At 38.9% G+C, this 24247-nt stretch overlaps 1 protein-coding gene across 1 annotated transcript in view; it reads right to left on the minus strand.

Moving 5' to 3' along the window:
* The window catches only part of LOC107103155 (copine-8-like), a 96611-nt gene that overhangs the window by 50670 nt on the left and 21694 nt on the right, over window positions 1-24247 (minus strand). The window contains exons 3-8 of the mRNA XM_015402700.1: window positions 15807-15870; window positions 14184-14287; window positions 13489-13593; window positions 10318-10359; window positions 8536-8611; window positions 2210-2266 (exon numbers count right to left, since the gene is read on the minus strand). Coding sequence (XP_015258186.1) covers window positions 2210-2266; window positions 8536-8611; window positions 10318-10359; window positions 13489-13593; window positions 14184-14287; window positions 15807-15870 — 448 coding nt within the window. The remainder of the gene's footprint in view (window positions 1-2209; window positions 2267-8535; window positions 8612-10317; window positions 10360-13488; window positions 13594-14183; window positions 14288-15806; window positions 15871-24247) is intronic.

Here is a 24247-nt window from a genome sequence, read left to right on the forward strand (position 1 = left end):
CATCCATCCATCCATCCATCCATCCATCCATCCATCCATCCATCCATCCATCCATCCATCCATCCATCCAGATTTCTCCCTTTCTCTATATAGGCTATCATTTGATCGTTCACGCTCTCCATAGTTCTCCTGTGGCGTGACCACAGGGCGACTGTTGCACGCCTTTAGCGAGCATGCGCATTTCTTGTCGCTTGCGCTGTGAATCGTGCTGCTTGCGCTGTGCGGAGATGCAGGGGAAACCATATGTGATGGGGAAACGCAGCTCGACGTAACACTGGTATTTCCATCAGGAAAACGCTGTTTTGCTGCTGGAGTCCTCCTCACTCTCCATCTCTCTGTGTGTGCTGTACGTTAACACCCACCAGTGGAACACCCACCTACCCAACTGACAGACGGAATCTCACTATACATCAGCCATTCTCATCCTCCCCTCTCTCATTACAAGGCGCGCACGAGTCCTAACATGAAAAAAAGGTTCATTGTGCAATCTGAGTAGCGTGCAGTAACGGGGTGTCTGCAATGGTAACTGCGTTATAGTTACAGTCAAAGTAATTAGTTAGATTACCTCGTTACTAAAACAAGGTAACGCCGTTAGTAACGCCGTTACTTTCAACGCCGTTAGTCCCATCACTGTCAGTAGCTAATATTTTCTGATCCATAATACTCAAATCATGATCAAAATGTTAAAACTTATTAATGCAATAAAACACTGCTGGTGATGGGAATGAATGATTGCTAACTCCTGAGAGCAGAGAATCTGGTTGGACACTCGGAAATGTAGTCTTTATATAACAAAAACAAGCTGAGCAGACAGCATGTACGGACGTCAACACACCGCACCAGTCGATCTGATTTAACAAACTGAAACAACTCTGTTTACATTCGATGAATATTGAGCAGCACTGGTGGTAGGGACTCAGAGGGAAAATAGTGCAAAACAATAAAGCACAGTTATTATGCCCTGACTTTCTTAAATGTTGCTTTCCATTGTTTACTTTCTTGATTTCTATCACACTGGTGACACAATCAATGCATACCCAGCGTTATGGTGTCACCAGACACGCAGTCGTGGTGGGTCAAAGGCCCGCAGCTTGCCAGCGAGGGGTTAGCAGTTCGACCCATGTTTCTATGGGTAGTTATGCTGCTATAGGGTTAGATTTCTGGAGGACATAGGAACTTCCATTTCATCATTCTGCTTTATTCTGTCTCTTTTCTCCCACTCTGCAGAATCTGTTAGTTCAATCTCTAACGTTATGCTCTGTGCTTTCTCTCATAGTGACTTTGCCTCGGCTGTTTCTGGCTGGATGTGACACCATCCTGGAGAGAAATATCAGCTGTGCTGCTGCCATCAACACCCTTGTTTATAGATGTTGGAGATCGGCCTGTTTTCCAGTGTAGTCCTGTTTCTTTGACTGTGACTGCCAGGATGTGCTCTCTTCATCCTCGGACATGGAAGCTGGCTCGGAGCTTGTCTGCCTGGCTGTGTCTTTCCTGGATGGGGCCGCCTTTTATAGTTGCTTTTTGTATCTCTGCTTCTGCTTCCTTAAACCCCAGACGGCCTCGGCAGATGACCGCTCACACTGAGCCTGGTTCTGCTGGAGGTTTCTTCCTGTTAAAAGGGAGTTTTTCCTCTCCACTGTCGCTACAAGCATGCTTAGTGTGAGGGATTGCATTCGAGTCAATGAGTCAATGCAATCAACTGGTTTTCCTTAGATAGAAAACTCTGAATCAATTTGACTGTATGATCTGGTTGAACTGTAAAGTGCCTTGAGATGGCATGTGTTGTGAATTGGCACTATATAAATAAACTGAATTGAAATTGAATTGAATTAAAACCCAGGTTAACCCGCCAATTTCAGTGGGAAAGACTCTAAAGATAGTTCTATTAAGTAGCATTATTGGCCTCCATTTGCAGCTTCCTGGTAGCTCAGCAGTACTGCCAGTAGATGGCCAAGTCCGTTTACATCAGCTCATTGCACCTGGTGCTGAGATTCCATTTAGGCTTAAAAAGGATGATTAAAACACTACAAGGATGGACACATGGAGTCTTATAGTATCAACTGGATAATGGTATTTTTGGTAGAGGCATATGTAATGTGACTATAGACACTTGTGATTTATAGGCACCAAATTTACAAATTTTCTGTAAACAGTACATCATTCAAGTGTATTTTTAGTAGTTGTATGTAATAGAAAAGTTTCTACTTACCGTTCCTGAGTTTAGGTACTTCTTTTTCTTCTTCCCTTTCTTTTTTGGATTAAGCACCTGTGGAGATATAAGCTTGTTTTAAAAGCCTAAAAACATGTTGAATAGTTGAGCCTCAAATGATTTTGTTGCAGTCAAAGTTGGAGTGACTCCTGGCCTTTCTAGTTTTAATTAACCCAGACTATGCAGCAAGCCTGAAATAAACCTTTTTAATAAGTATTTTAATAGACACATTAAAGACTGAGTAATTAGTGTAATTATTTTGGTCATTTTCTTTTTTCTGTACAAAAACTTTTTTTCCACAGGCTTCAGAATGCTGCTCCAAAAAGAACACAGATAATAATAATATGAAGGCGGCTAAAAGAAATGATTAAAGTAAACATATTTAACAGCATCTGTATTTTCACAGAGATAAAAATAAAAACAGGGTTGGTCATGGTGAAAAAAAGACGTTTATGATAACATATAATATCCAACATGGATAAAAGAAGCCCCATTCTTCTGTCTCTATACTAAAATGATTGAGGTTGTTTTTTTACCTAAGCAGCTTTACTGAGTTTTAGTCTCCAGAGATTTATGCGTTAGCAGAGCTGATAGAAAAGTGAGGGAAGAGGAAATATCAGGAAACCGACTATGGTGATTCAGCAGATCATTACAAGGGAATAAAGAAATTGCCTTTCTATTGCCGAGACCCACTCTTTAAACTGATACTATTAGAGGACAAAGAATGCATCTTTTCTATATAAATACAAAATATTCAAGGCTGGTTTTCTCACAATTTTAGCAAACCAACAGATTTGTTATGGTTATCCATCTATTTTTAGAAATTTTATTGATACCTGATTATAAAATTAAATACAACGTTTTGTGTCTATTCTACAGAAATAGTAACCTGACAACAGCCAGATGCATGTCTCGCTCCGCCTAGCTCCACTCACATGCATCTGGGAAACCGCCATAGGAATTGCCTTTACTGAAGGCTGGGCCTTATCAAAACTCCTTGCATATGATTGGATAAGCCACTTGTCTGTCATCTTTATCAACGGGCTATTTCAACCACTCACACCGAAGCTAACCCGTGACGCTGTGAGAGCAACAGTCGAATCAGCGCAATGTCGGTAAATGATCAATGTCGTTTGTGCCATGAAAATGTGCGGATAAAAGGCAACATTGTGCACAGCAGACTTATTTTAAAAAAAGAAGCCAACCAAAGAAGTATAGACGAACGACTTACAGAACTCGCTTCTCCACTACGTCACATGCAGGACACACCCGCCCTGCGTCCTGATTGGCCAGACCATAAATTCGGTTGGGGAAATCACTTTCAATGAGTGGTTTCCCAGATGTATGTGAGTGGAGCTAGGCGGAGCGAGACATGCATCTGGCTGTTGTCAGGTTACAGAAATAGACCACGAGTAGGCAAATATGACAAAAATCACTTCATGCTGTAATGGACATGGTTTCCGAGAAGCATTTCAAAATAATATGATGCTCAGTTTATTTCCTTTCTTCAATAATTGATCCAGTCCATTTAGCCGATTCAGTAACTGAATCTGAGTTTCTATTCCAGGTGAAAAACTTGCAGTTCGCTACCTCCAGGTCCTATGTAGAGCCAGCCTTGTGCTGCCTGACAGCATTTACTTCTGCTCCTCTCTGTCTGACAGAGCTGAGACTCCCTCCTTGCCTCAAACTGCCGTTACCCCACCGTTCAAGGATGAAGTGCAAGCTCAGAAGGGACCATGGTTTATTCTGTGGCAGTTCCCAAGCTATGGAATGATCTTCCTTTAGCCATAAGACAGGCCTCTTCACTCGCTGTTTTTAAGTCTCTTCTTAAGACCCATATTTTCTTTTTGGCTTTTAGCATAATCTCAGATGTTTCACTCTGTTTTAGTGTGTTTGTATATGAGTTAGTGTTGCACCGATACCAGTATAGGGAAATGCCCCCATCCAGCTCTAAAATGGTGGTATTGGTATCCAGTGTTGGGAAAGTTCTCTTTCTACGTGAACTAGTTCAAAGTTCAGTTCACACATTTTAAAATGAACTAGTTCAGTTCATAGTTCATAATTCAAAACCAAAAAATGAACTAGTTCATAGTTCTTTTTTTTTCATATATTGCTCAATTACACCATAGCCTACTGTAGAACCACAGACAGCAATTATTTTATCAGTTGTAACACTGAAACTGTGCGTCAGATTTCATCTTCATATCCAGTTTTGAATCCTTATCCAACCAGGGTTTACATTAGCATTGAGGGGACAGATTTCCCCATTGTTGCTTTAACGCTTTGTTGCTGTCCATTCACTTCACACTAGTAGCAGCTGCAGCTTTCACCCCTACAGTATATTCTCAAAAACATCAGGAAAAATGTGCTGCTTGAATGGTCTTTTTTATGAGTAATTATTAAAAGAAAAATAGGAAAGTAGTCTTTAAGGTGCAAATGTTTTTTTTTATTTTAATAATTTTTTCCATTTGAAATTCCATTTCAATACATACTAAAAAGGAATACTGGAATCCTGGAAAATTATACCAGGCAGGTTTAACAAACAAGTTACATGGATAGTAAAACCCTCAAGAACAGGGGTCTTCTATGTTTTCCAGACCAAGGACCCCCAAACTGATGGCGAGATGGAGCGGGGACCCCCTAACTATATATATTGTATGAAATTGTGTCCTATAGTCACTCTATTACAGATAGAGTAATGTAAAGAAATTAATTTCTCCCTGGGATTATTAAAGTTTTTCTGATTCTGATTCCTGGTTGTTGTGAAGGAAACGGTGCCCAGCTTGAAAGAGCTCCTGTGTGTCGCTGAATGTGTGCATTGATGACTGAAAGACATCTTTTGTCTCCATTTATCTGTTTACTACAGTGTGTTGATTTCATGTTAATGAGTATTTAAAGACATTTCAATTAGTGGGGAAAAAAATTGCAGGGGGGGGAATATAAAAATATCAACTAACCATGCAGACCCTCATGCAGTACCTCCGTAGACCCCCTAGGGGTCGCGGATCCCCCGTTGAAGACCTCCGCTCAAGAAGATTTTACTAACACAAACTGAGGGACCAGGCTGAGGTAGGAATTTAAGGTTACTGAAGTGCGGATTTTTTTACTGAAAGCCGGCGGGCAAACTTGTTGCCATCATCCTCACCGACAACCTGGTCATAAAACTGTTTTAAGTGATCATACTGCTGCTTTGTCGCCTCCATGCTGCTGTGGCTTCACGCTGCATTTTTGTTTTGATGACGCACGCGGCTGTAGGCTACGACGCTGGTAGCTGGTGTTGCCAGATTGGGTGTTTTTCCCGCTACATATTAAGGCCTGTTTACGGTTTGATTTAGCCGGGGTTTCCCCTGGAGGGCTCTATAGAAATCTGGCAACCTATTGAACGGAGCTGAACTGAGAGAGCGTGCCGTTCACAGACACCAGAATGAACGAGTTCACAATAACGTTCATCAGGCAGCAATGCAGTACGTTCAATTCACGTTCGCCCAAAATATGAACGAGTTCATGAACTTTCGTTCAATGAACGCGTTCAGGCACAACACTGTTGGTATCGGTGAGTACCAACAAAAAGGCACCGATACCATTTTGAGAGACAAAAGTTTATTCAACTATTGTCACCCATTCCAGGTAGGCAATAAAAAGTTCTACTGGATTCACTTTGTATTAGTCTTTTTTCTGCTTCACAAAGGTAGGCAGGGGTATATAAAGTGCTTCATAAATTAAGTTGGTGTGGTATGGTATTGCACTATGAATCTTTAGTAAATGGAAGAAGTATAGAAGCACCAAGACCTGTATGCTGCAAATAAAAGCCAGTTTTCCAAAAGGCGCCTAAAGGACTCGCAAACCATGAAAGACATTATTCCCTGGTATGATGAGACAAAAATGTAACTCTTTGGTGTGAATGCCATGAATGTCGTCATGAACCAAAGATGACAGATACATCTACTGTATACAGACAGGTTAGGTTAACTTCACTGTGGCCTACCAATTCAATGCAGTGTGGCTCTAATAAAGTCAATCAAAAAATTAGGATTACATCTTAAATTTTCCTTTATGAATAAATATAGTCTGTCTATTCCTGAAATGCCTCAGCAGGACTCATCAAAGAAAGAAACAAAACAATGATAGCAGTTAGTAATGTAATTGAATGCCTATTTTTCACTATTCAAAACAATGTTTGCATTGAGCTAGAGGCATTTACAAGGTTTGCAAAGGGTGATGTACTGCTAAAAATGATGTGTGGCAGTTCCTTCAGTGAATAATAACTGGTACACCCCCATGGAGACCAATAAACTAAACAGAAACCAAAAGAATACCTAAAATAAACTCAAAGCCACAAAAGTCGGACCACAACCCTAACTCAGTGAAAACAAAGCATTCCCAAATATGGAATAAACACAGCATTTGAATAATCATGAATCAGATTACTGTCTCCTTTGGATTTTCTTCTTTATAGTATTTGCAATTTTTTCTTTTTTCTTAACTATTCTGCTACACATAATGGCTGTAATATAGTGAATTTTCAGAGGGGAAAAGGAGGACGATAAAAGCAAAGTCAATTGGGCTTCTCCAGCTTTTATGCTGCTAATTAGTTAAATAATGGCTGGTATATTTTTTCTTGTCAGCACAAGCAAAGCCAAACTTTAAAGAGAGTTTTATCTTTAAACTTTCCCTAATTAAACACTTTCAATCTGACAAAAAGTGCAGAATAAGTCTGGAAAGGTAATAGATTCCACCTGCTCGCCATGAGGAAGACCATAAATATTTTTTGCAAACCATGAACAAAATGTGACTCAGATAGAGCGTATCCCTGGACACACTTATAAAATAGATGACCATAGCTTTTACAAAAGATGGATTAAACAGTAGGGTTAGTAGCAAACTCTGTTACAATATCTAAAAGAGACATGGCCAGGTGAAAATAAGGAAATGCCGATTTTATTGGAGGCCGCACCTCTCAATTAGAATTTTCTCCATCAGAACGGGCTTTTTTTAAAAAGGGGAGGGCTCATTACTCTGTTTAATGATTCACTGAGGTGAATCTTTTGAGTATCTGGCTATCCAAGTACAGGGCCCTCTGTTTGTGAATGTTTACAGGCTTCCAAAGTCCAAAACAAATGTTTTTTATTGATTTCAATGACAGATATTGAACACGACTACTTAATTATTGTGGGAGACTTTAATGTATATGTTGACAACCCTGAAGACAAAGGTGCAAAAGAACTATGTGACACATGAAAGTTTGGGTTCTAACATGTTAAATAGCCAACACACAATCAAGGACATATTTTCGACCTGGTCATCAGCAAAGGTCTAAATATTTTGAATGCTTCTGTAACTGATGTTGCCTCATCATATTATTTATTTGTTTACTTTGAAACCATTTTCCTAACTGATCTAATTAGCAAAAATTTTATAAGACAGGACAATTAATAACTTTACCCTCCTGCTTTCACTTTACCCTGATTCTCAGTTGGTGAGGTGGTTGAAGGTTTACATTCTAAAGAATACTTGATTCCATTGCTCCAGATAAAGTGAAGGTTAAATCCCCATGGAGAAACACTCAGTGAGAAAAGAAAAGATGGAACGCCGAAAAGCAGAATCAAGGAGGTGAGTCCAAGTCCACTATGAAATCTATAAAGAGAAGCTTCACTGATGTCATTTACAACTAAAAGATGCAAGAGAATCTTTCTTCACTGAGATTATCAACTAAAACATCGACAATGTTTGCTCCTTATTTGCTACAGTCAACAGTTAACAAGCCCTCATACATCTGTGGCAGATGAACTCCACACTAAAAAGCCATGCAATTTCTTTGCAAAGAGGTATTAGAAAAGCAGTCTGCACATCAAAGGCCAACTACAGAACGAATGCTGTCTCCAGTTAGAATAAACTGTTAAAATGTCCCAATTCTGCAACTATCTGCACAGTGCAGTAAAAGTACTCCTGTAAAGACATTTAGTTAAGAAAATGTAACTAGATATCCACCTCTGAATGCTGCTGTGGTATTGTCTGCTTGTATTAATATAACATTTCACACAAAGAGGTCTCAGATTAACTGAAAAAACGCCACACATCTGTGAGTACGGATCAGCCGAACACTTTGGTGAGTGTCGAGCTTTCCTAACAGTACATGTAGAGAGTTTATTGGTGTGTGGAGCTGATGAATTGTGTATTTTTATTGTAATAAAGTGTTAAATAAGTGCTTCCCAGCCTTTTGTTGTGTCTAATTAAAATTTGGAGTTTGGGGTCATACAGCACCATGGGACTAGGGTAATGAATTCAGACATATATGACAGTTAAAGTCCGTGTGTGTAGTATTGCACCTCATAGACGTGGAACTGCGACTGGCTTCTGCACATTTCTCTGTAGCTGGTGCTGAACTCGCCAATGAAGTCATGGCTGTAAAAAAGAAGAAAAAAAAAGAAATATGTTTACATTGCAAAGTGTTTTAAGAGGATAAATTATAGAAGATGCAGGATCCCAGAAAGATTAGTTTCCTAATTCCATGGATGTAATAAAGGCTATTTAAATGAGGATTGCCGCAGCTCAGTTAAACAGGCCCAAACTAATATCAGATACTGTTTGCAGTTAACATCAAAAACCCAAAAGATTTCCCTATGTCGGAATAACTGGTCATTTCTGACTCTGCTTCACATGAATACGTTGTCCCTATCCAACATGTGCAGTTATTTGCACCTCTGATGAAGATTTATACAGAAGTCTTAAAATAAACGGTTGTTATGGAGACATGTTCACATACCACGTTTTGTTTAAGTTCTCTAAGGATGGGAATTTTTTTTCTTTTACAGTCTTGTTTACAGTGTGATTGGAAGATTAACTTTAGTTCATATGCTACCTTTGTTTTAGCACAAGTTATTTTATACTCTGAAATTAGAACTGTTATGAAAGCAATTCAGGAGGTAGCTCTATTCTTGTAGCCATTTCTTCTCTGCTGAAGACCTACATTTGTCTTTGACATTAAGTATTTCGCTTGTCTTTAACATGCAAGGAGGAACAGGCCTCTGTCAGGTCTCACTTAAAAACACAAGTTGTGAATGACTTATTCATGTAAAAACACAGAAAAGGTTGTGCTTGTTCAACTTTTTTCTTTACCGTTTCAAGGCTTCCCAATCTTGAATCCTAAAGTGTTGGAAAATAATTTTTCCAATTTAAACCGTGCGGAAAACGTAGTTGCTGGTTAAATGTCAGAGGACATTTTGAGGCTTGTGTCCGTGAAAAACTTTTAGAATCCTTTTCTCATGTTGTTTTGTTCTTCAGCTTTGTTCTTCTCATGTTGTGGAAGAACAATATTTTACCAAGCAAGCAAGGCACATTCTACTTATTCTGGTCCCTTACAAAAAATCCCATGATTCCCATATGAATGGGAATCATATTCTTGCTGCAAGGCAGCAGTGCTACCCATTGCGCCACCAGATAGCCCGTTTTTTCCCCCATATTCTACTTAAAACAAATCCATTAAATTTCACATGTGATTCCCATTTTTCACATGTGGTTCCTGTCTTCAAGATGAAAAACCCAATGAATTTCCCATGGGATTCCCATCCTTCACACTTGATTTCAGTTTTCCACATAAAAATCGTGAGAATTTCACACACATCTGAGTCTCATCCTTTACATCATAATACCATGACTTTCACATGCGATTCCCATCTTTGAGATGCAATTTCCATTCCCATTTCACAATCCAACACCTTTTAACCAACCATAACCAGCTATTTAGGAAATTTCTCTAGCTGCTACAGTGTTGTTGTTGTTACCATTCTTCCCAAACCACTAAATTTGGTCTTTTTCAATGTGTTGGGATTTCAGATTCCAAGAAATTATCAAGCACCTAATTTCTCTTATGATTTATATGCAAAAATAAAAAAAGATAAATAGACAATAAACTAAGTACATGTAGTTCTTTTTTATAGCAAGAAGCAATGTGATGATACAGCTCTTCTTCATTCTGAATGTGTAAACTGTTAAACTCAGAAGAGACAATAATATGACATGGATTGAATGTTTGCAACCCAAAGACACAGAGGATATAATCACAACCAGGTCTGTACAAACGTAACAAAAATAATAAAGTAAATCCTCACCCTCCATCTCTGTCCCAGTCATAGACTTCCACCTTTATGCTCCTGTAGAGAAAAGAAAAGGAGCATAAAACAAGCTCATCACTTAAGATTTATCATCAGTTTAAAGAGCAAACAGCTGCTCTGTTGAAGGGTTTGTTATGTGAATGCGTTCCAATAAAGGAGTGGCTGAATGGTGGCATAATTATTAGATTATAATTATAAGAGATTAACTCATAATAGTAAGTAATCATTTGCTTTAAAGGTATTCTAATCGACTGGGGAGGATTCAAAAGTCTATCTACAGCAATGACAGTAAATAATAATCATCATTATGTTACACATGATTTCTTTTCATTTGTCATGGCCTACTTACCAAAACAGACTGTTAACAGGAATCTCACCACGTTGTTGACTGGAGAGACTCTTTAATAATGATTACGCAGAAGTAGAGCTATAAATCACAGCTTATTTCCAAATAGATCCATTAAGGCAAACTATGACTCATATTATTGCTTTAGAGCATAACTGCTGTAATCAGTCAAGCAGTGGACAGTCGTAAAATAGTGAAAGATATTAGCAGCACCAGCTAAAAAAAAAAAAAAAAAAAAAAGAATTTTAGCTTTCATGAATTAAATTATTGATGTATTACTGTAGAAGTAATTTTCTGGCTTTCCTCATTAAACCTAATTCATATTTTTTATCTGAATTATTCTGGAGAGGAAAGCTTAGAATGGATAAAGTCAGTATTCTGCCAAAAGAATAAATACTCATACAGTAAGAGCAGTTTTATAAAAAAAAAAAAAAAAAAAAAACATTGATATAATCTACTCTACATGCACATTTTAATGTTTTATGTATGTAGATTGACTTCCATAAGGTTGCCCAATATATCACAAGCATCAGTCCATGCTGCTTCTCTGCGGGAAACTGCCTGTGATTGGTCACTTTTTAGGAATGTGTCATGTCTTGATAGCTCATTCCATTCACCTGTTTAACTCTGCCCAGTTTCTCGTTACCACTTATCTTATCCACCTGTTTCCAGCTCCTATATATGCTGCTTGTTTTCAGCCTCCAGTGCCAGATTATTCAAGCTATTCAAGAGTAACTCTACCCATCAAGTAAGTGTGTCTGATATCCTGTATCTGACCTGCTTTTTGTCGGGGGATATTGGAGTTTTTTTGCCTTGCCCCTGTCTGCTGCAATTCCGATTTTTTTGTGAAATCCGATTTTTTTTCGTTGACGTTCATATTTTCAAATATATGCGACTTGTATGTGATCTCCTGAGTGAACTGCAGTCATTCAAGGAAAATGTCCCGCATGCGCAGTAGAGGACACAATGACGTTACAGGCCAGTGTGCTCTGTGCTTACGGAAGTAAACATGAATGGTAGTGCCGGTGTGCATCTAGCGGTCTTTTCCAACCATAAAAAACACAATCTTTTCAAGATGGTTAAACATAAATACTGCTCTCAGCATCATCGTCTGTCATGATTGTTGTTTTTCTTGCCGCTTCTTCATAGCAAGACCCAGAATAGTGACCTTTGGTTACTAATGACGTTCAGGTCGGATGAATGCGACCTGGCCGTTCAGACACAGGTCACATTTGAAAAGATCAGATTCGTATCGGATTCAGGACCACATAGCCGAGCGGCCTGGGTCGCATTGGAAAAAATGGGATCTGTGTTGCTTAAACTGTAATGAGAAGATCAGATCCAGGTCGCATATGGGCCAAAAAATCAGATTTGGGTCACTTCAGGCTGCAGAGTGAACGTAGCCTTTCTCTGACCTCGGCTTGGATTCTCTTTAAGGACTCTGTTGCTCCCTCGGCGTCAGCTGTCGTCAGCTCATCCTTACTCAGGGTGCTGGAAGCAGCTTCAGCTGCAAACGGAGGATAATCTGTCTCTCATCTGGGATCGGACTGGACTTTGAACCAGGTCAGTGACTTTTTGCTCATAGTCATAAGTAGCCCAACATTCCAGCCACTGACCTGTGTTTTCTACCTCTGCAGTGATTCCAGTTATTCGCCCCGCTGACGATCAGCTGCTTGCTGAGTTACTCTTACTCTTCACCCTGACCGTTTTTAATAGTACTTCGTATGATCGTTTTCGTACTTTACACTTTCATGAATGAGGGGGAAAATGTTGTTTGTAGACTGTTATAACGGTAGAGTGTAAAGCCAAATTTATGCTTCTGACGCATAGCCTCTGCAAATGTCAAATCTATCTCTGTTTGCAACCACGCCCCCCGCACAGAGGCTCTGCAACTGTCCTCGCGCACCTCAAAAAAATCCTGACTACCTGTGGGACAGTCGCAAACACACGCAGACCTCAAGCGGAAATTTGCAGACCAAAAGCAGCTGTGATTGGTCCTTGGTATGCCTTCCCGGTTGTCTGTGTGGTCGTCCTTCTCGATTCGGTGCGAAGCTAAGATGGTTTTCTATTGGTCTATATGGACGTAGCAACAACATTTTATTGGTCAAAGTAAAAGTCAAGAGTAAATGTTTGTAATCTGTTAAAGTCAAAGAATGTGATGTGTAACATTCAATTTAGAAAATGGTCTGAAAACAATTTTTGAAAATATAAATCCTGTAAACATAGAAAATAATTGAAAAAAGTAATTTAAAAAAGACAATGTTTTTAACAAATAAACAATGAGAAAAGAGCAATGTTATTCTAATAAGCCTTTTTCATTAAAACTTTTTTTCCATTACTGTATTTTTTAAATTTCCATTAAAAACAAAACAAAAGTTCTTTGCTGCAACAATAGTGGAACAAACCCACTCCATAAACATCTGTCTTGATTTACTGGAACTTTTATAACTTTATTTCTGGAAACTGATTTAAAATAAAATGGTCACTAAAGACTTTATTGGAAACTTGCCCTGGCATTTCTTATGAAAAAATCCTCAAGCTTCCTTTATTTCCACAGATTAGCTTTTTTCCCCCCATCATCTATACATGAGGAAACACTTCATTGTGTTTTTGACTTTTCTTGCAAGTTTCTGGGGATTTCATAAGCTCATTAATTTTATGTGTCAGGCCCCATCACCATCATGTCTGGATATTTGCTTTAGTTAGTATTCTAAATGCTAAAAGAGTCTGCTTTGGATCAGATTACATTAGGATTCAACCCAATTATCTGTAAACAATTCTTGTGGGTTTCTAGGATCCCTGCTGTGGGCGGTGTGTTGTACCTGTCGTAGTCTCCGTTACACAGCGCCCTGACAGGAATTTTAAAAGCCTGCCACACCGGGTCCAGGGTGTTCTTCACCACTTCTGTTTTGTGACAGATGGTGTAGCTGTGAAAAGTACAGGAGTGTTAATAGAGGCGGAAATAAAGAGGAATTTATAACCCCCAAATCATTGCTTTCTGTTTCATTTTCACTTTATTTTTGCCTTTTTTTTTGCGTCTATCTAAACTGGCTCTTTGTTACAACGCTGTGCTGTTGTTATACCCTGCAGCGCAGCATTTAAGCTGCATCAGTAGAAACCCAGCTGCTCTACAGAGAATGTGTTAAGTGTGAGATGCTCAAGTCGACTGTGATAACAAGCAACTGTAGGGCAAAAAAACAGTGACCTCCACACAAAGTTTTCACTTAATTCCATCTTATCCATCACTCCCCGCTTTGTTTTCCTCTTGTCAACTCTGTCCCATTTTATCCACTCATCTGCTGCTTCCTCATGATGCTGGACGGAGGGCATGTCACGTATACATCATCAAGCATTATGTGACATCACATAGACAAGTGGCTCTGCATAGGAGCTTCTGGAGCATGAGCAGCCGTGCTCAGGCTCTCTGTACGTTGTGCTGCTGTTTGCTCAAATGCTTCAAATTGTCATAGCGACATTTTCTCATTTCAAGAGGAGGAACAACGCTTATTGAACTTACGATCCGTCTTCATTGCTGCGGTAGAACACTAGAAATGGATCAGATTTTCCAAAGAAGTCCTTCTTATCCAACTTGTTGCCGCAAAACTGGAGCATCACTGACTCCTTGAATGGGAGAAATAAAACAAATAAATGTTAGAGAGCAGAAAAAAAAAGCATTAATGCAGAAATTCTTCATTTAAATGATAAGAAAGAAGGCCAGTAAAAAATAAGAATGTTTTCATGAGGAAATTATGGACTTATGAACCAGGATTGGGGGATATTAAGATATTAGATCACTGGAATGTGTTGACAATCTGCCAAAGCGGAGTGATTGGGATTTGTCTGCAGGGAAAGGCTGTTTAATATTAGAAAACCATGTGATGGCAACATCATTTTTATTTATTAAATTTTATTTGCACATTCTCTTTGCTCCTCTGTGGCTCATCCATCAATCCACTGCTTCCAACTCTCTTTTAGAGTGGTGACTAAGACTTTTAGTCACCATCAGCTGTTTAAGATGAGGAATTCCACTGCATTACATTCCAATCAGGCCCTATACAGTGCAACAGTACAGTGTTCAGGATTTTTTTCAATATATTGTTTGTTGTAATTGGGATACATTTCTTGCCACGATTACAATTTTCATTCATTGTCTAAAAAATAAATTGTGATTAATGATGTTTAAAAACACACATAGAAAATGGTTACATTATCCAATCCTATTTTAATGTTTTTTTTTCAATAGAGCAAGAGTTCCCAAATTAGGGGTCCAGATCCCAAGAGGGGGTCGCAATACCCAAGTTACTGGATCCCAAGGTGTTGCCCAAACTTACCTTCATCATGGACAACACCTCTTACCCCCTGCACCAACTGTGGAGGATCGGGAGCAGCTCCTTTAGTGAAAGATTTATACCCCTGTTTGGATTCATTCATCCCTGCTGCCATCAGGCTTTGCAATTTGGCACCATAACTGCAGTAACTTGTTCAATATATAACCTGCAATCACTATTTAATACTCTGTGCAATAAACTATTTTATATTTAATACCCAGAGCAATAACTATATATATATATATATATATATATATATATATATATATATATACCCTGTGCAATAACCCTGTATAATAATCCTGTTAAAAAACGGACTTCAGCAGTGTTTATATCATATATATATATATACCTCATGCACCTTGACTATTGAGCTGATGTAACAAGTAAAATTCTCCACTGTGAGATCAAAAAAAATCAATTAAGACAAGTGTAGGGTTATGAGATGTTGTTTTACAATCATTGTGATGTGATTCCAAAGGTATACAGAGGGCCAATATGTAAAAATTATTACAAAATACATACATATACATGTCCCATTAAATAAATATACCAGAAGTAAATGCAACATTTCTTTTGTGTGTATTTAATATATTATTCTGATATAAAATACATAATTGAATCCTCATTAAGGTAAATTAGTGATCCATTGAATAACTACAATTACATTTAGGTTAATAGATTAAATGATTAAATATTATTTTCAGTTATTTTTGGGATCAGAGGCTGAATTATTTGGGAACCCCCAGGTTTTCACTGGTCCAGTGAAGTGAGATAAAAGTATCTTAAAGACTGTAAAGTTGTATTCTTACCCTGCAGTTGCTGAGCTCCTCCGATCTAATTATGATGCTTCCACATTTCTTCCCTGGAATTCCACTGTAGGAAAAAAAGAAAACAGAACAGATACAGATAAACCCTCCAACATTCAAACCCTTGGTCGGGGTCAGATGTTTACATACACTCATTAAGTCTGACAAACAATCAGAGGTTTGTTATTTTCTATTTCAACTAGGCAGGAAAGTTCATATAAAATATAATTCAATCTGTTTAAAAAAAGATTTAGGTTAACAAGCTAGTCTGAATTATACCAACAGGCTTAAATGTATACATCCTTCCCCACTAATATTTGGAATTGACATTCTCATTGTCCTTTTAAATTAACCTTATTTTGATGAATTTTAATGGCAGAATAAGTAGATGCTTTTGTTTCCTGAAACAAATGGCCGGGCAGATACTCCAGAAGCTTTTGAGGGGAGTTAAAATCAAGGCTTAATGCCAACAAGTCTTATTCTTCCCATTTTGATGTGTTGGGGAATATTGACTTGTTAAAAACTACATGCTTTAAATAAAGTGACTGAAAGTATTAATTTCTATCCTTAAAGCCGGAAAAGGGTAGAGTGCCTTCTCCAGGTCAGGGGGGGTGTCCTGCCCCAAGTGGAGGAGTTTAAGTATCTTGGGATCTTGTTCACGAATGAGGGAAGAAGGGAGCGGGAGGTCGACAGGCGGATTGGTGCAGCGTCTGCCGTGAAGCGGGCGCTATACCTTTCCGTCGTGGTGAAGAGAGAGCTGAGTCAAAAAGCGATTTACCGGTCGATCTACGTTCCTACCCTCATCTATGGTCATGAACTCTGGGTCATGACCGAAAGAACGAGATCGCGGATACAAGCGGCCGAAATGGGTTTCCTCCGTAGGGTGGCTGGGCTCTCCCTTAGAGATAGGGTGAGAAGCTCAGTCATCCGGGAGGGACTCGGAGTAGAGCCGCTGCTCCTCCACGTCGAGAGGAGCCAGTTGAGGTGGCTTGGGCATCTGTTTAGGATGCCTCCTGGACGCCTCCCTGGTGAGGTGTTCCGGGCACGTCCCACCAGGGGGAGGCCCCGGGGAAGACCCAGGACACGCTAGAGAGACTATGTTTCTCGGCTGGCCTGGGAACGCCTTGGGGTTCCTCCTGAAGAGCTGGAAGAAGTGGCTGGGGAGAGGGAAGTCTGGGCCTCCCTTCTTAAGCTGCTGCCCCCGCGACCCGACCCCGGATAAGCGGAGGAAGATGGATGGATGGATGGATGGATATATATATAAATCAATGTCACAATTTCCACTTTTATCATTTTTATTTATTTTTACTGTTCCAAAATTTCAATTCATTTTTTTCTGTCTTTAATGTAAGGGTATGTAAACTTTAAAGCACAACTGTCCTGTGTGTTATAAATAAATGTATAACAGTATCTATTATGCATTTCGCCCTTTTTTTTTTTTTTTTTTTTTGCAGAATTCTGAAATTATAGCTTGATTATAAGACTATAAAAACAACGGACATCATGTAGTTTTAAATTCAAATCCTGACTTATCAAATAACTTTATTAAATAAGGCATCAAACCAGCCCATTACAGCAGTTCTATCTTCAGTTTTGGTCGATTTAGGCTTCCTCCACAGGACAAAAGCTCTATTGTTTTCCCTAAAGGAAGACATTATTTCCCATGAGGAGCAGCACATGGGGTGAACTACTTTTTTTTTTCCAGTGGCTGTTTGAAGGATAAATAACAATGAGGTAATGCAGTGAAACAGTTTCATAACACGATGTTGAAAATAAGAAACGTATAACTTTGATTTTGTGCCGTATTCCTGCAAAGAGCTCATCAGTCGCTGAAGAGTTTATAGCCGTGAAGCAGTGCACATTCGTAGTTGTTTTGTTTTGCAGGGTTTCTGCCACTGAAAAAAAGTTTTGAAAATATTTTATGAAGGTTGAAAAGTTAATTAGTGTTGGTTTAAAAGAAATAAAACACCTGCTCATTTGAAATCTCGAGAACCAACTACATGAATCCTAAAATATGAGGGACGTTTTTAACGACTTGTATCACTTCCACCTGCAAACAACATTTACAGAAAAAAATGGAACAAGCTACCAGAGGTCTGGGAGTGAAAAATCTGCTGATCAAATGCAATTTTCATTATTTGTTTTGCAGATGATATTCTTGTCATAAACACTATGAATTCATGGCAGCATTTTCTTGCCTTCCAAAACTGCTATGTAAATTGGGATCATTCATTATTCATGGTGTCTTCACCAGTGGTGCCGGTTAACCATGCCTTTTGCTCTAATGCACCTCCAAACGACACCATTACATCTTCTGAAGCATGTCCTTAGAAAAAACACCTCATAGGGTCCCTCTGCTCCTCAGAGGGAAGCAGGGACAATGGCTTCACTGACTTCTAAAAGGAATCCAATATGTTTTGATTTGCTCAGCCAATGCATAATTTCCCATAGAGAAGAGTTTCTGAGCTGCTAAAATGATTTCTACAGAAACCATGCTGGGTTTTGTGGAAAACCCATAACCTACAACTGATCACTGCTGGGTTCTGTTAATGTTTTATTTCACAAAAAGCAAACTTCTGATTCCTCAATGTGTTTCTGAGCCTTTTAGTAAACTGTTTATCTTAATCCAGGGTTCAAAATGTTGTAGTTTTAATCAGCTAGAAGATCACTTAGGATGCACAAGTTGCATGATTCTTGCTGACCACCAGTTCCTAAAAAGCCTAATGTAGCTATTCTGGGTTTGACTCATGAAGATTAATTATATAAATGGTGCCATTAGATTTTATAAGGTCATGCAAGACCATTGTATGGAGTGAATTTTGTTCCATTATTGTTGCAAGCAAAATAAATCATTTTTAAATTTAAAGAGGCATTACAGAGTTTCTAGTCATACTGCCACCTGTGGCCAAAACACAGAACTGCAACACTCTTCTGCTCGTTCTAGTAGCTCGCACCTGTACTTAACTTTTTTTTTTTCTTAACCTGGAGTTGGCATTGGTGTCTGAGTTGAGCTGGATGCTGGTCACTTCTGAGCATCCACATAATTCAACTTGAATATAACGCTTCTATTGTTTGCTAGGTTGGACACATGGAACCGTTTGACGTCACTTCCACTGAACAGCTACAACAATGTTGGAACTAAATTCACTCCATATATTAAGACTTAAATTGGCATACACATCAAATGGTTTGTGTGCTTGCATCATGCTTAGGGGATGCCTTTCATCAGAAAGACATGTAAGTAGGTCAGAGCTGATGGGGAAGACGTCTTGAATTAAATTCAAAAGAATCCCAGAACCCCAACATAAAAAGGAAAGGTTTAAAGCCAAATGTTAGAATGGGCCAGTTAAAGACACAAGCTGTTGTGACTAACCCTCAAAGAAAACGACACATCAGAGCCTCTGGATGTTCAAAGCTGGTAGAGAAATCCTCATGGCTGTATTTGATAGCAGATGGTGCTCCTTCTAAGAATTGAATTCTCGGGTCTAATAGGAAATAAACCATTTTTGAATTTTTGTTTGTTAAAAAAGAATATTAAAAACCGGTAGACATTTTTTGTTTTACTTCAGATTCATTCACATATTTTGTTTGTGTGTAAAGTGGAAAGGAAACAGCCACCCAAACCTTGCCTTGCCTTGGTATTATCATTAATTTAAAAAAATGAAATAAAAACAGACATTTCTGTTTGTTGGAAAACATAAGATTCAAGAATTTTCATCAGTTTTTAAAGTGGATTTATATGTTCAAATTAAGCTCAATAGCACAACAAAGACTACAGATTAAGAGGATGGTGATGATGACATGCTTGGATAAATTCTGTAATAGAGTCTATCACATCCTGTTCTTTGCACTGGTGGAATTTCTTTTTATGCAATTTTTATGAAAAGAATTAGTAAATATTGGTACATGCTCAAATGTTAAGAAAATTGAATCATAACAATTCATTTTGATTTAAAGTAGCCTTACGTTTTTCAGGTCGTTATGTTATTGTATGTTTTAAGCAGGCTCAGAAGGTCAGGCATTGGTCGTTAGTTGAAAAATATTTATTTTTTCTGTAAATACAATGTAGTCAAAATGCTCTAAGCAGCCTAAGCAGAGATGCTCAGACTTCCCGATCCATACACACCCTTCCTCCAGGTGCTCTGAGGGGATCCAGAGGCGACACCAAGCCAGCTCAGAGACATAGTCCCTCTAGCGTGTCCTGGGCTCTTACAAGGCCTCCTCCCGATAGGACATGGCTGGAACACCTCCTGAGGGATGCGACCAGGAACAGATGTCCGAGCCACCTCAGCCGGCTCCTTTCGACGTTGAGGAGGAACGACTCTACTCTGTGCTCTTCCTGGGTAACTGAGTTCCTCAGCCGATCTCAAAGGGTGCGCCCAGCCACCATGCGAAGGAAACTCATTTCGCCTACCTGTATTCAAGATCTTGTCCTTTCGGTCATTACCCAGATCTCATGACCATAGGTGAGGGAGGGGGACGTGGATCAATAGGTAAATCGAGAGCTTTGCCCCCTGACTCAGCTCCCTCTTCACCACGACAGTCCGATACAGCGACCACATCACTGCCGACGCCGCATCGATCCGTCTATGGATCTCATGCTCCATCCGCCCCTCACTCCTGAACAAGACCTCAAGATACTTGAACTCCTCCACTTGAGACAAGGACTCCCCGCCGACCTCAAGAAGGGGTGTCCTTTCTCCGGTGGAGAACTATGGCCTTGGATTTGGCACTTCTGGCACATTAGAGTGTGCATGCGAGTGTGTAATATTGTTATTATCTGACTACAGTGTTATTATGCTCCATTAACACACTAATTTTGTTATAATGTATTTGTTTAATGTTATATTACATGAGGTATAGACTTCATGGACTTCATTCTGGCTATGCAATGTGATATGCCTATTTTTTACCATAAATTACAGTAGTCTATAGATACTATAAAACAGGAAGTGATGATTTTATCTGTATTTTAATTCTTAAGCCCCCCTGAAAATGAGAAATCATAGTTTTTTGAAGCTGTAGCTCACGTATTTTTTACATTCTGACCGCTTCACTCTCACTTTAAACAATCATTCTTTTCCAATTTGAGTGTGATTTCAAGTTAGCTTCTGCTGAAGGTGTGAGTTTTAGCTAAAATAGTAAACATCAGATCACAAACTGATCACATTTGTTTTCCTCAACATGTATAACGGCTCAGGAAAACTTTGAGGCAGCAATGCAGAGTGGCATTGTCTAAATTTACACCAAACTAAGTTTTTTTTCCTCCAATACAGATGGTGGCAGCAGTAATACTCTCAAGTGGAATATTCAAAACAGTTAAATTAGTTGTGGTTAATTATACACATTAATATACTAACATCAAAGATGATACTCAAATAAACAATTTATGTAGATATTAGTGCTTGTAAATATCAATTTTATGCAGAATGTTTATTGATACAAGCAGGTAAGTAATGATGATAGAAAAAAATGTATGCCCCAGAACTCAAAACTGAAAGAATTTTAACCACTATACCTTTTATTTAGAAAGCACGGATGTTTAAAATATGTTGCTAGCAAAGGCTGTATGAAAGTAGGGCTGGGCGATAATTCAATAACGATATATATCGATCGATAGACGTGTGGCGCAATAGAAAAAAAGAGGGTCGATAAAAGTTCGATAAAAAAGAAATGCAGTTTTCCTTCCTTCTCATTGTAGCCTAGCATGTAGGTTTATGCTAGTCACTGCTTCCTCCCAACCAATCACAATCGCGGACCCAGGCACGACGTCACCAAGCGCCGCCCTCTCAAACCACAACACAGAGCACATGAAGCTGTGCATCAAGGAGAGGCGGAGGAAATTGTTTCAAAGAAAGGTTTTTGTAGTTAGGCAGTCTGGCAGTATTTCGATCATGGCAAGTCGGACCAAAAACAAACCACAGTCATCTAGAAAATGTGTCGGGAACCAGTGAAAACCAGTCTGATAACGAAACCAACTTTTTTTTTATCATGTCAGCCGCTCACAGCCGCAGGAGTACGAGCTGTGTAGGCCCCGACGCGGCTCTCCTCCGAGGAATCTTCGGAAAATATATATTTATTTTCAGTTCTGGGCAGTTTCCCACGTAGTTCTAACAATTGAGATAAAAATGCTGAGGGGCCAGAAACTTCAAAGTAATAACTCAGGTTAAAGCAGGAAACGGGGGCGGCGGTGGGGGGGCATTTATTTATTTGTTATATTTATTTTGGTCACTTTTCTGGTCACTTTAGTTTATTCTTTGTCAGTATTTAATAACATAACTCAGGTCTCTTAAGTTATTTTTCTTTAAAACAATTCTGTTATGGTTAAAAAGTTGGTTAAATAAAGATTTAATTCGAAGTCTGTGTTTGTGTTTTTTTATTAAAATTCAATCATTTAGCAATATTATAAAAAAGTCCAGGCAGAGCTGCACATAAAATATGGTTTCAAATTTTTTCAATAATTATCGATATCGATCAATATGCATTTTTTTTTATCGATAAGCTTTTTTTCTATATCGCCCATCCCTATATGAAAGTATAGTTTATCTTTATTTAGAAAATACGGATGTTTTGCTCGTTAATTTTTACTGTTGGAAGAGTGTAGATTGACCCTGAGGTTCTGTCCTATCCACTTTCAGCCACCCCTCAGTGTACATTGGTTATTGCGTGGCCACCCTTATAAAAATATTCTAGCTACGTCTCTGATAATATGATTTACAACTATTAAAATACATAGGAAAATTAATGCATAATAAGTCCAACATGTTAAAACTAGTCAAGGATCCATTTAAGCTGCTGCTTTGAGGCTGGCTAACTCCGACCGGTTCAAACATCTCCAGCCTCCCAGTCTATAGCAGAAAAATGTACGGTAGAAACCTATTTAGTTGAAGCCTGTGTTTTGCTGTGTGCTCCAGCTTACAAACCAAGGCGTATAAAGACATGGATGATTTAGTGTGGCACAGAGGCCCTGATCTCAACCCAATGGATCAGCATCATCATCAATTAGTGCGAAAATTGTGAGGCAAGCCTTTTGTCCAACATCACTGTCTGACTTCAAGAATCAGGTAGAGAGATCTGAGTGAAAACAGACGCAACATCAAACCTTAGGTTCATGTAAGGTAGTTTTCCAAACTGCAAGAAATAAGTTTAAAAAAATACCAATAGCATCAAAAATATAAATTAACTGCCGTTTTCTTCTTCTTCAGCTGGTGGATAATATCCTGCAACATCTTTTGGCGACACAAAGACAATAATCTTCCATTACAACTAATAACCTGATCAATGATGACTGGAGAACATTGATGATGCTCCATAGTTGAAAACTCAAACATATTTTTGTCTATAAGCCTGACTGGAACCAGGAAATGCCAAAAGGGTGTTGATTAGCCCTGATGCAAGCAGAAATAAACCATCTCCGGTTGAATATTAACAACTTGCTAATAGTCCAATTACAGCTCCATCCCCCTGGCAGGTATAAACTGATGCACAGTCAGTCAGAAACATCCCCCATTACAAACGGCTTCATATCTTAGAGAGGAAGATTCGCTATAAAAGAATGAAATGATGAAAGGGCAAAATAATCAGTGCCCTCTCCGGGACTAAAGGAGCCAACGGCCATGGTTGATAGTAAAACAATTAACATTTAATCAAGTGGTTTTCCATCTTCAAAAAAACAACAGAAACAAGAGTAAGAGGCAGAAAAATAGCACTTGAAATAAATATTATGTTAATATATATGATTGTATACCTAATGAATCCACTCACCTTCCTACATCCTGCCACCTTTAAAAAAAAAGAAAAAGTTTGAATAGAGACTCTGCCTTCCAAGTATGAAGAAACCCTGAAGAATAGTCAAACGTAAAAACGTCAACACCAAAACATCAAGAACTTTAGGTTCTAAATAAAAAAAAAACTCAAAAGGGGAGGACATTTGTTTTTCAAACAGTTTTATGTTTATTCAGAAGACATTTTAACTACTTAGAACCAGTAGCGACCAACCTCCTGCATGTTCTTGTTGATCACCAAAGAACAATAGGTGAATGTATTTTTTTTTTTTTTATATTTACTGTTCACTTTTAAATCTTTAAATGGTCTGGCTCTTCCTAATCCATCTGAGCTCCTGGGCTGCTCAGTGTCGCAGTGGGTAGCACTGCTGGTTCTGAGTTTGATTCCCGGCCCAAGGTCTTTCTGCATGGAGTTTGCATGTTCTCCCTGAGCATGCGTGGGTTCTCTACGGGTACTCCGGCTTCTTCCCGCAGTCCAAAAACATGACTGTTAGGTTAGATGGCTTCTCTAGATTCTCCTTAGGTGTGAGTTGCCCTGCGATGGACTGGCCAGGGTGTACCCCGCCTCTCGCCCATTAATAGCAGGAGATAGCACCCCTTGTGACCCCAAATGGGACAAGCGTGTCAGATAATGGATGGATGGATGGATGGATGGATGGA

The sequence above is a fragment of the Cyprinodon variegatus genome, unplaced genomic scaffold (assembly GCF_000732505.1).
Source record: "Cyprinodon variegatus isolate N-32 unplaced genomic scaffold, C_variegatus-1.0 Scaffold1385, whole genome shotgun sequence".
NCBI lineage: Eukaryota > Metazoa > Chordata > Actinopteri > Cyprinodontiformes > Cyprinodontidae > Cyprinodon > Cyprinodon variegatus.